The sequence below is a fragment of the Ailuropoda melanoleuca genome, chromosome 2 (genome assembly GCF_002007445.2).
Source record: "Ailuropoda melanoleuca isolate Jingjing chromosome 2, ASM200744v2, whole genome shotgun sequence".
Taxonomy (NCBI): Eukaryota; Metazoa; Chordata; class Mammalia; order Carnivora; family Ursidae; genus Ailuropoda; species Ailuropoda melanoleuca.
In genome coordinates this window covers 78,144,621-78,155,865 of record NC_048219.1, presented here as the reverse complement: position 1 = coordinate 78,155,865, position 11,245 = coordinate 78,144,621, and the positions used below count along the sequence as shown (strand labels likewise).

General features: G+C 43.9%; 1 protein-coding gene and 1 long non-coding RNA gene across 3 annotated transcripts; one reads left to right on the top strand and one right to left on the bottom strand.

Annotated features, from left to right (window-relative positions):
• Positions 1-1,644: 1,644 nt before the first annotated feature.
• Positions 1,645-6,688, bottom strand: PIFO (primary cilia formation). 2 transcript variants are annotated; one of them, XM_019808158.2, is made up of 6 exons: positions 6,605-6,688; positions 6,263-6,405; positions 5,543-5,641; positions 4,680-4,810; positions 2,896-3,013; positions 1,645-1,879 (listed from the first exon to the last, which is right to left on the bottom strand). In XM_019808158.2, the coding sequence occupies exons 1-6, from the start codon at positions 6,651-6,653 to the stop codon at positions 1,811-1,813; spliced, it is 609 nt and encodes a 202-aa protein (XP_019663717.2). In that variant the 5' UTR covers positions 6,654-6,688; the 3' UTR covers positions 1,645-1,810. The 2 variants fall into 2 exon arrangements, with proteins under 2 accessions (XP_019663717.2, XP_002927525.2); XM_002927479.4 differs by having other exon boundaries at positions 6,635-6,682.
• An 87-nt stretch (positions 6,689-6,775) lies between these two features.
• On the top strand, positions 6,776-10,421 carry LOC117796359. The gene is made up of 3 exons (XR_004620785.1): positions 6,776-6,852; positions 10,064-10,179; positions 10,336-10,421. It is a non-coding gene; the product is annotated as an uncharacterized LOC117796359 (long non-coding RNA).
• Positions 10,422-11,245: the final 824 nt, after the last annotated feature.

Sequence of the window (11,245 nt, the reverse complement as noted above, 5' to 3'; positions counted from 1 at the left end):
GGTCAGATGGGCAGGGCCTTGCTAAACGTCTGGACTTGAGTCTCCTGTCAAGGGGACCCACATGGGTTTTAGTGGAGGAGAGACCTATGATCAGATATTTGAGGAAGAGGGCTCTGCCGGCAGGGCTCCTCTGCTGTTCCCCAGCCCTCAGCTAGGGTCCGCCAGGTTTTAGCTTCTGTAGAGACTCAACTCCAGATAGAGGCATATCCTTTGTTCCCAGTAGAGCTTCTGCTCTAGAACTCTGGCTATTTTCCTAGATTCGTAGCCATGGCTGAAAGACCTAAACAGAAATGAAAGACCCTTTTGTATCTGAGCCCTAAATCAGAATTTAAAGCCAACCAATAGCAGTGAGCTCTTAGCTTCCCCGTTTCTTAGTCCCACTTTGACCCAGCTCTTACTATGCATATGTCACCAGAAATCTCAAAATCTCCTCTTTACACTGTCCTGGTGGTTTTGATTGAGGCCTGCTTCTGTGTGCCATTCACCATCACAGGCACATGCAGAAGGATATTTTCTTGTTGAGAAGATTTGATGTCTAATGAGTTCCCTGAACCTGGCCACAGCTGGTGGGGTCTCTGACAAGAAAACAGGCTGGGCGGTTAGTAGGGTGTGGGGCTCAGGAATGGACAAATGTAGACCCAGAAACAGGCTTTAGATTGGATTTTTGGTATTCTGCCTTCTGCAGCTGTTCCACTTTCACAGAGAGAATGAGGCCCTTCTAGGCTCAGAACTTATGTAGAGAGCCCAGGGCCCCAGGCCTTTGTGCTGGCTGCAGCCGAGATGGGGCGGTGCTCTTTGAGCTGATAAGTCACACAGACCCCAGACCTTTCCTCTTTCCAGCAAGGAGCAGGGAGCAGGGATCCAGACCCCAGCTTCAATAGGCCAAGGCTCAGTTTGGATTTTTCCATGCCATTTCTCTCTTGTCCTGGCATGTACCGCCCCACCAGGCCTCTACTTTTTCAGACTGTTGTTTTCTCTCCCTTTTCCACGTGCTCAGGGTCCAGAATGTAAAAGTGAGGTTGTCTGTGAGTTGCTAGAAAGTTCTAAAGAAACAAAGCACAGCATTTTAAAGGCCTAGAAGAAATGTTCTAGCAAGTCAGGCATTCCAGGAATACATCTATAGCAGGGTACCGCTTCTGTAGTTTCCAGACCAGGTGATGAGGTTATTTTCATTCCTTCTATAGACCCAGTCCTTGCCACTCTTCCTGACATATGCTAGGAACTCAATTAATATGATGACTGACAAATGACATAGATGAGGTCATGGGAAGTGGGGAATTTCTGATCCAGTGAGTTTAATATCAGTCTGGGAAAGGGAACAAATTCCCGACCTGCCCATTTCATGCCAGAAACTCAGAAATCTGGAAGAGTTTCCAAAATATAAATATTTCACTCTGCCTGTAAGTACCCTCCATGTGTCGCAAGCCCATGAAGAAGCGCAAGGTAGCCATCGAATCCTTGATATGGAGAGGCCAACAGCCCCTGTTCCCAGGGATAGTGGTAGAATATGTAAAACTGGGACCTGGGAATTAGAGCACGAGGACAGAGACCCATGGGAATTTCAGGAAGATGGAGCCACCCCACTGAACACCGGGCAGTGTTCATCTCCGTATGTATACGACAAACCAGCACATGGACACAGAACACTCTGAAGTAGTCTTTCTGTTCTCACACAGTAGTTATGAGCCCCTTCCCTCCCTGGGCCCTTTGCTGGCAGACAAGAGAGCACAGCAATGCAGGGGGAAGAGCAGCTCTGTCCTCAGTCCTGGATCCGTGGTCAGGAGGAGCCTGTGAAGGTAGTCCCAGCTCTTCAATTGTAAAACAGGCTTAGGTAGGCCACACGGTTCCGGTGCTTTCTGAAGTCCTTGTCGGTGGGCAGCTGCAATGAGGGAATATTATCTAGGGCAATATTCTAATGAGAACCCTCCACCTCCTATCCTCCTGGCTGTGCAAATTAGAAGTGCACATCACCGCTGTCGTGGACCAGCTAAAGCCCACCTCATAGGAGCCTAGTCTTAGGATTCTGTCAATGTTTGCGTGTAGAGCTACTCTCTGTCATCTTACTCTTGTGTCATGCTAGGACTTGGTAAATCTCCAAGTATAACTGGTAAACTTCTCAAAACCAAAGATACGTGTTTGATTCCCGACTGTTACTCATAGGTCTAGCATGATGATGTTGATACATGAGACATTTAAGAAAGAGCTGTAGAATTAATCTAAGGTTTCTCTTAAAAAACAGAACTTCTGGAATTATGATCGCTCACATGGATTGAGCATTTATTATGTTGTAGGTACTATGTTAAATTCTTCTATATTAGCTTGATCTTTAAAACCTTATTAGATTGAATCTATTATTATATCCATTTTAAAGAAAGGAAAACTGAGGCTTAGAAAAATTGCCTGAGATCACACAGCCAGTAATATGGGAGCTAGTATTTGAATCAGGCAGTCTATCCCCTGGATCCATTTTCTTACCAGAATGTTCTACAGCACCCTGATGATCTAATACTCTGGTGGTATATGCAAGGAGTACTGGCTTAGGAGTCACAAGACCCAGATTCAAGCTGTCAACTTGCACAAGTTACTTAATCCATCAGAGCCTTGTTTTCCCCCTTTACTGCCAAGGTATAAGTGTCCCGTTCCTGCACCAGAAGATGAATGGAGGATTAAGTAAGAAAATGTGACTTTTGTCAGTCATACCCATCTTTAAAAATCTAACAAAACTGTGCAACTCTCCAAAAAGATTCTCATATGCATATCTGCACAAACTGTGCATACATATACTGTCAAGGGAACAAGGACTCCCTGAAACTCATTCAGACACTCCTGGATATGAACCCTTAATACATATGAAAGTACCAGATAGAGGGTTCTACACAAGTCCTGTCTTTTTACCTCAGCTTTTAGGGTTCTCTTCTGTAGACATGGAACCTGAGCCCAGTCTGGAGATCCAAATTTCATTGGCCAGGTGATTTTGGGGGGTGGCTTCATCTCTGGGTTGTATGTACCAGGGCTAGAAACAAAAATACAAAGCATCACGTGTAATGACTTGGTGACCACACACGAACTCCATCAGTACCACAGCTATCCCTGAACTTGGCCTAATTCCTTGAAAAAAGGCAACAGCCCAATTAGCTTTTTAATGTGGGGCAAATGTGGGGTTCCCTTGCCTTAATGTATTTCTGATTAGCTGTGAGTGTTAAAGCTATCTAGTCTAGGGGGCACCTGGGTGGCTCAGCCAGTTAAGCATCTGCCTTCGGCTCAGGTCATGGTCCCGGGTCCTGGGATTGAGCCCAGCATTGGGGTCCCTGCTCAGTGGGAGTCTGCTTCTCCCTCTCCTGCTCCCCCTGCTTGTGCTCTCTCTCTCTCAAATAAATAAAATCTTAAAAAAAAAAAAGACATCTAGTCTTGACATTCCTGTTAGGATTAAAATCGACTCTAGTTTGAAAAATATTTCTGCAACCCGGTATTCTTGTCTGAGAGACCAAAAGATCCCAGGAGTGGTGGGTGAGAAAAGAGCCTCCCACAGTCATGAATAAGTACAGCCTGAGATTTGAAACTGGGAGTAAAATAGTAATGATAATTCAATCATCAATCTCAGGACCAGAAGGCAGAATCAGTTAAAGTTAGACTGATGTGGCATTGTGTTATAATTGCCTTTGTTCATAACATTTGGTCTTCGGTGTCGACTCTCTGCTGTGTTGGATATAAGACTTAGAATGGACACGGAGACCAAGCTTCAACACTTCCACTTCCTTAAAGCAGCCATGAGAAAGCTGCACTCACTCCCTGATCCTTGGATTTCTCAGGAGCAAAACCAAGATGACCCTTTGCCCCGCAGTTCCATGTTGAACGGCTTCCTGAAGCACCCAGCCTACAAGGGCCACGTGTTCAGCCCCGGCCCTCCTCCTCTGTTTTCAGTTCCTCCTTGCTCTCCACACTCTACCCACACCAGCCTCCTCCTTGTTCCTCCCACCAGTCGCTCCCCAGCTTACAGCCTTTGAACTTGCAGCTCCTCCTCCCTGGGAAGCCCTGGCCCAGATCTTCACAGGCTGGCTCAGTCTAGTCATTCAGACTTTCAGATCCAGTGTCATTTCCCCTAAAGCCCTTTCTGGATATCCTTGCCAAATTAGTTCCATCCATCCCATCACCACCACCCTGATCACTGTCTTCACAGCACATCACCGGGTCACCGCACTGCCCGGTGTGCCTGTGGCAGTCCTAGCTCATGGCTACTGTCTTGCCATAATTAGTAAACTCACTCTGAGAAGTGGCACTGTCTGACTGCAAAATTATATGGTAACCGTCCTTATTACAATTGATTTCTTTCTTTCTTTCTTTCGTGTGTGTGTGTGTGTGTGTGTGTGTGTGTGTATTTGCTTCTCATCTGTCTGGATTCAAGAGTGTACGTTCCAAGGAAATGAGGAGCCTTGTGTAATGGGTTTAAAGCAAAATCTCTGGATGCCTTGAAAGTGCCTGGCACATTGATAACTATTGATTGAATGAACCCCTATGACTTAGAATTCTATAATGCCAGAGATGCGGAAGGTCAGCGGTTGGCTCTTTAAAGATGGGTGGGTGGTTTCTTATTCAGGTGGCATGGTCTGGATGGAACCCCTCCTTTGTACATCCTTTCCAATTGCCGTTTGATGAAGTGCTCCGGAAGAGGGGAGACATACCCAGGATAATAAGTGTCCTTTGAGTATGTCCTAAATCGAGGCAACAAGGCATTAAATGGAGCAAAATTTTGTTTGTGTATTTGCTCCTGAGGATTTGCAGCCTGGTACATGCCTGGGTAAAGCATCATGTCCTGTTTGTCAGAAAAAGATAAACATGTTAGAGGGTGATATATATACCTATAAAACCTCTAACTAAAGAAAACAGAATCATCCCCTTTCTGCGTATGTATCAGCTGTAGTTTCACCACCCCAGCTACAGATACAAGGCTACAGTAGGGAGAAAACCAAGATAAGTGTGGGGTTCAGCTATCTCAGGACACATAAGCTGAGGCTGGAGAAAGAGATCTGCAGGAAGTAAAGGACCAAGGTGATCTGTTGCACCTGCTGCCCCCACCATCCCACCCAGAGAGTTTTTAGAGCCAGTATCCCTCTCTTTGAGCTCAAGTGTCAGAAAAATACCCAACAACAGAATAGGATCCTATACTGAAGACTTTTAGACATGAAATCCAATCACATAAAAGGGTTCAAAAATAGAAATTTGTTTTTTAAGTGGCAAGATAAGAAAATACATAGACACAAAGCTTTGGTACTTAATGTCACCTGTGTCGGCCCTGAAGCCGGGTCTTGATACCATTTCTTTCAAGAATTGTTTTCCACTCTCCCGGGACTCTCACACCCATTTGAGATACTAACCACCAAGCTTTTCAGATAGACTTCTTCATAGCTTTTGTTTAAATATTTTTCTTGAATTTCAGGGCACATTTTCTGGTAACTTCCCGCTCTCCCCGCTTTGCTCCCCGATGCAAACACACGCAGCAACACGGCTCACACTAAAATCTAAGCACATTCAAGCCATTTCTAACCTTGTTGATTGCCTTAAACCTCTCAGCTGTTCTGGCACCAAAAGTGTATCCTTTTCTACTGGTCGGGATCTTAGAGAGGTTGTGCGCCAATCCATATACCTTCAGGTAATATATAAAAAGAAAGAAAGAAAATACACAGAATATTATAGTCATCAAAACAGGCCAAACTCAAAATGTTCTTATCTGAATCTTCTGCAGAAGTTGCTCCCTCTTTTTTGACTCCTCTGAGTGAAGACTGCGTAGAAACAATTATATAAGCAAGGCAGGTATACCGGTCTGTAAAGAAATGTGGCTGGCTCGTAGAGTAAATGACATTCCTGTGCATTCCAGTGAATCCAGTCCTCTAAGCCCCACAGAGCTGACTTTGCTGTAAGCCCACCCTCAGTCTGGTGACATTTCATAAATGCATGTAGCAGCACAGCCACATTCCCAGTTTGGACTAACGGGAGGTATTGGTTCGGAGGCTTTTGAAGGTGGGACTGGAGTGGGGACTATATAGTGGACTGTATGAAGAAAGGCTTGCGTTTAGTGGGTGTTGGAAATGGGGAGCAAGGGTCCTTTAATTTCCTACATTGGACCTGACAGCTGGCTGCAGAGGACCAGGGCACTTCTCATGTTGCCACCCCAAAGATCACAAATCCCGCCGAATTTTTCTTCCGTGGAACCTAGGTATTCGCAGATAGGGAACTGAGACCCACCCAAGGGAAGGTGAATACTCACATCTTCTGCTATGTAACATCCAGGCCCTCTGTGGGGCGCTCCTCGAAGAGGGAGAAACTTGTGCCCCAACAAGTTTGGGGGGTGATAGTGAGGAAAGAGCTTCCTGGGTTGACATGTACCAAAGGGGTAGTTAACCAGCGACTCTGAAGATCAAGAAAGAGCAGAAACTCCACATGAGGAAGGCCCCTGGGTCTAAGGGGGCGCTCTGGGGCCGCGTAGGTTGTGGGGAGGCCGAGACGGGACAGAGCCCGATCGAGAACAAAAACCAGACCGAACCCCGTGGAAGGCACGGACTGCATCCCCTCTCCCGCCAGCCTCCCCACTCTCCCTGCGGCCCTTTACCCTGGATTCCTCTCTCCCAGCCCCGCGCACCCGCTTTGCCGAAGCACATCGCGCGCGTGGCCGGGCTAACAGTTGTGTACCGCGTTGCTAAGGGAACGCAGGGGAACGCAAGGGGAGTGGCTCCGCGTGCGCCTGCGCAGCGGGGCAGGACTCCCTCACTCCTGGGTCCCCGGAGGAGAGCAGTGTGAACTCTGTGGAGGAGTGCAGGTGGGAGGTTTGCCGTTCTTGTGGCAGCAGCGTTTGCGCCGGTGAGGGATTGAGCAGAAAGGCTTTGGAAGCTGGGCCACCGGGAATGCGCTGCTGAAGAGGGAGGGACACTAGGTTCAGAATGCCCCGAAATCTGGACTGCCGGGATCGGGGACCTAGGAAAACGCAGCCCCTGCAGTGACGGAGGGTGAGGTGGGCTCCCAGGACAACGCCTACAGCAGGGGAATTGGGGGCTAAATGGAGCATAGCCTAGGCAGTTCCCTATTAGGCCCCTTTTAGACCCATTTTTCTGCAGGTTGCCCCCTTCTGCCTCTAAACGTGGCACGCACGACGCTTTTTTTTTTTTTTTTTTTTTTTTTTAGATTTTATTAATTTATTTGACACAGAGAGAGAGAGCGCGCGCACAAGCAGGGGGAGCAGCAGGAAGAGGGAGAAGCAGGCTCACAGAGCAGGGAGTCCGATGTGGGACTCAATCCCAGGACCCTAGGATCATGACCTGAGCAGAATGCCTAACGACTGACTCACCCAGGCACCCCACGCAAGGGCTTTAAAAGGGTTGGAAGCCTTGAGTGGACCAGAGACTGCAGCGGAATCACAGAAGTGCTTAATAGTTGTAAAGTCTCGGGCAGTCACTTAAATGTTTAAGTCCCAGTTTCCTCATCTCCAAATTGGGAATAAAAATTCCACTCTATTGGGTAAGGGCAGGATTGAGAGAACCGGACGGAGGCTGGACACTCCGCAGCTCACTGTCCCATCACACAGTGCATTGTTACATGTCCTACATAACATTCAAATGTCCTGCTGGGCTTTACAGAAATAATTGGTTGTACCTGACTTATATATAATGACACTGAGACAATTTTTTACAAGAAATAATGCATAAAGCCCAGTAATATAGGAGAAGGTTGTATGAGAAACAAAGCTTATAAATGGAATAGCGATACAGTCTCAAAGTTATTGTATAATTTGCTCTGAGCATTCTGTCTACTCAAAATACTCCAAATACAATTGCAGTAAAACTGATGATGAATAAAATGTAAAAATATTGGAATTGATTTGATAATTTTCTCTTTCATTAGTATTTCAGGTAATATTAATATTTTTAGATACCCACTGTGTGTTTTGAAATTAGTGTTTACATTATTAGTGACATGAAACATGTCTTGCAAAGTAATGTGATATTATGGCACCCAATTTCCTCCTTGATAGAGTGGATTGCTTCAGACTAATCCTCCAGCTGAGAAGAGGTAGAAAAGCTGGACAAAATAAAATATGTATGTTTGGAGACATCAGAGATATACCACGGAAGAAAGAATATACAGGGTCAAGATTGCAGAGAGAGGGAAAACCCAAAATGCTGAGCCACAGTGGGTGCTGCTGTTCCCTTTGAATATCTGCTAATCAAAGAGTGTCTGAGAAGCAGAGGATTTGAGTGGAACTTTGGACGTGATGCATCTCTGAAAGCTAGGGACCAAAAATTAGGTTGGCCATGGAGGATGGGAGACTGGAAAACACCCTGGGCTTTTAGTTGAGACCCTAAAGTGATAAACTCTAGGAATAAGGGTAAATAAGATATAGACCAGCTCTCAAAAAAAAACCCCGAAGTCCACCTTTGTATCTACATAGTCTCCAACTGTATTCAGGTGATTTGCTTCTACCCTTATGACACACCAGAAAAAAAAAAAAGTAAATAGTCTCTGAATATAACATCATCCAAAGCTTCAACTAATTTTTAGAATTTTTCATGCAAAATGTTTGGCATTCAATATAAAACAGCCACTTATACCAAAAAAAAGAATAGAAATAAACCCAAAGGAAATCCAGAATGGAGTTCCCAAACATGGACTTTAAAGTAACTGTACTTGGTTCAGATTTTGGAGGAAGCCCCCCAACTGCAGGGTGGACGTGGGAAGCAAGAGAAAGCAAGGAATTTTGTGAGCCTCAAGCAAATCCTTGGCTTCTGAGGTGAGAGGCTAAAAGAAAAAGTTGATCACATCCTCACAACAAGGTCAGTAAAGATCCTAGTGTATTCAAGAAAGAGAAATTTTCCCCATCAATCTTCCTGTTCATGTTACTAATGTAACATACACCTGGGTCCACCAACATCCTGATTGATGCAAATTAACCCACTTTTCATTAAAGCCAATCCAAACGTAGTACAAAGATGGGCTGTCTATATGCTGCATGTATTTCCTGTACAACCAGTTACGTAATGGTAAGATTGAGAAGTTAAGGTAGAACTTCAGGCAGCTCTAAGGATTATCAAGGATTCAATGTTTGAATAATGATCACTCACAAAGGAATCTAGGCAGGTGATTGTCTAGTACCAGAGAATGTTTAGACACAGGTTTATATTGGGGCCCCTACTGATGAAGACCGTAAGTAGAGAATTTTGCAGTTCCCATCATGTACATTTCTAACCATAGTTATAACATCAAAAAGATGCCTGATGTTTATGGAGATGGTTTTAGCTTTGCGAGACAGTTTATCAGGTCTCCTCATTTGACTAAGTATGAGGCCATTATAAGCATTATTCTGGGGCGCCTGGGTGGCTCAGTTGGTCAAGCGTCTGCCTTTGGCTCAGGTCAAGATCCCAGGGTCTGGCTCCCTACTCAGCGGGGCATCTGCTTCTCCCTCTCCTCTGCCACCCCACCCCCACCCCTCTCATGCTCTCTTTCTCATGCTGTCTCTCAAATAAATAAGTAAAATCTTTTACAAAATAAAAAGAATTATTCCGGGAAACCACCTGCTCTGTTACAGTGGTCTAATAGAATGGGATAAATAGATTTGATTTTTGGTATAATGTTTTAAATAAATTTTGTCTCATTTAAAAATTTATTGAATTAAGGAATAAATCAGTTCAGCAAAGGGGATAAAGCTGGTAATTCAAGAAATTAAATGTTATGTTGGAAAATTTTAGAAACGACAGAAAGGAATCATAAAATTGTACAAATAAAAAAGTGCCATTTCTGAAAATAAGAACGCAAGGCATGAGTTTAATAGCAGATTATAAAAAGCTGAAAAAAGAATGAAAAGAATTGGGAATTGAATCAGAAGAAAGTATTCAGACTTGAAGCCTGGAGATGCAAAATGACAGAAAATACAGGGGAGAAATATAAGAGACAGATGAGAAGTAATGAAAAGTTCCCCTTATATGCAGATTTTTTTACATTACAGCACTGTAAATGGTTTTTTCTCTTCCTTATGATTTTCTTTTGTGCTTGTGTGTGTGTGTGTGTGTGTGTGGTTTAGGTTTTATTTCATCATCATAAACTGAACTCTGCAGTCCAGCTAGAACTGGGGGTAAGGAACCATGAAGCCCACAGAACTGCAGCCAGAACACAGAGATTCTGGGGTATTTTGAGCAGGTAAGGGTGGAGGGGTGCTCACCTTAATGTGAAGGTTTAATGTGTAGGGCTTCTGATCAATAGAAGGCTGTTAGTTAAGTTTTGGGGGAATCGAAAGTTATAGATGGATTTTCAGTTGCGCAGGGGGTGAGCATTCTTAACCTCATGTGTTCACAGGTCAATTGGATGTATATATATATGGAGACAGAGAGGGGAGAGAGAGAGAAGTAACATTTAACAATTAAAGAATTGGGGTAAAGAGGTAAGAGAATTCTTTGTACTGTCTTTGCAACTTTTCCTTAGGTTCAAAAATGTTTCAAAATAATAATAAAAAACAGGTACCATTAGAAAAGTGAGAAAGGAAGCCAAGATACGGAGGAAGACATAAACACAAAAGCACCAAGACCTGCAGTGTCCATCCAGTGTACAAGCCACTACCATATTAACTACTGGGTCCTTGAATGTTTAATTTAAATTGAGATTTGTATAAGTGTAAAATATACATCAGAATTTAAAGACTTAGAATGAGAAAAAGAGTACAAAATATCGCATTAATAAATTTTATATTGGTTACATGTTGAAATGATAATATTTTGGCTATATCAGGTTAAATAAAACAGTAGTAAAATTAACTTCACATCTTTCTTTTTACTTTTTTATTTATTTTTTTTAAGATTTTATTTATTTATTTATTTGACAGAGCGAGAGACAGCCAGCGAGAGAGGGAACACAAACAGGGGGAGTGGGAGAGGAAGAAGCAGGCTCCCAGCGGAGGAGCCCAATGCGGGGCTCGATCCCAGGACTCAATCCCAGGATTCTGGGATCACGCCCTGAGCCGAAGTCAGATGCATAATGACTGAGCCACCCAGGCGCCCCTCTTTTTACTTTTTTAATGTGGTATTAGAACTTTAAAATTAAACACATTGCTCACATTATATTGCCATCGGACAGTGTTGATCTAGTATATATAAAGCAACTATTATGGATCAATAAGAAAAAAACAACTTAATAAAAAAATAGGTAAAATACTTGAATGGGAAACTCAGAAAGAAGAAAATTCAAATAACCAGGAAACACATAAAAAGTG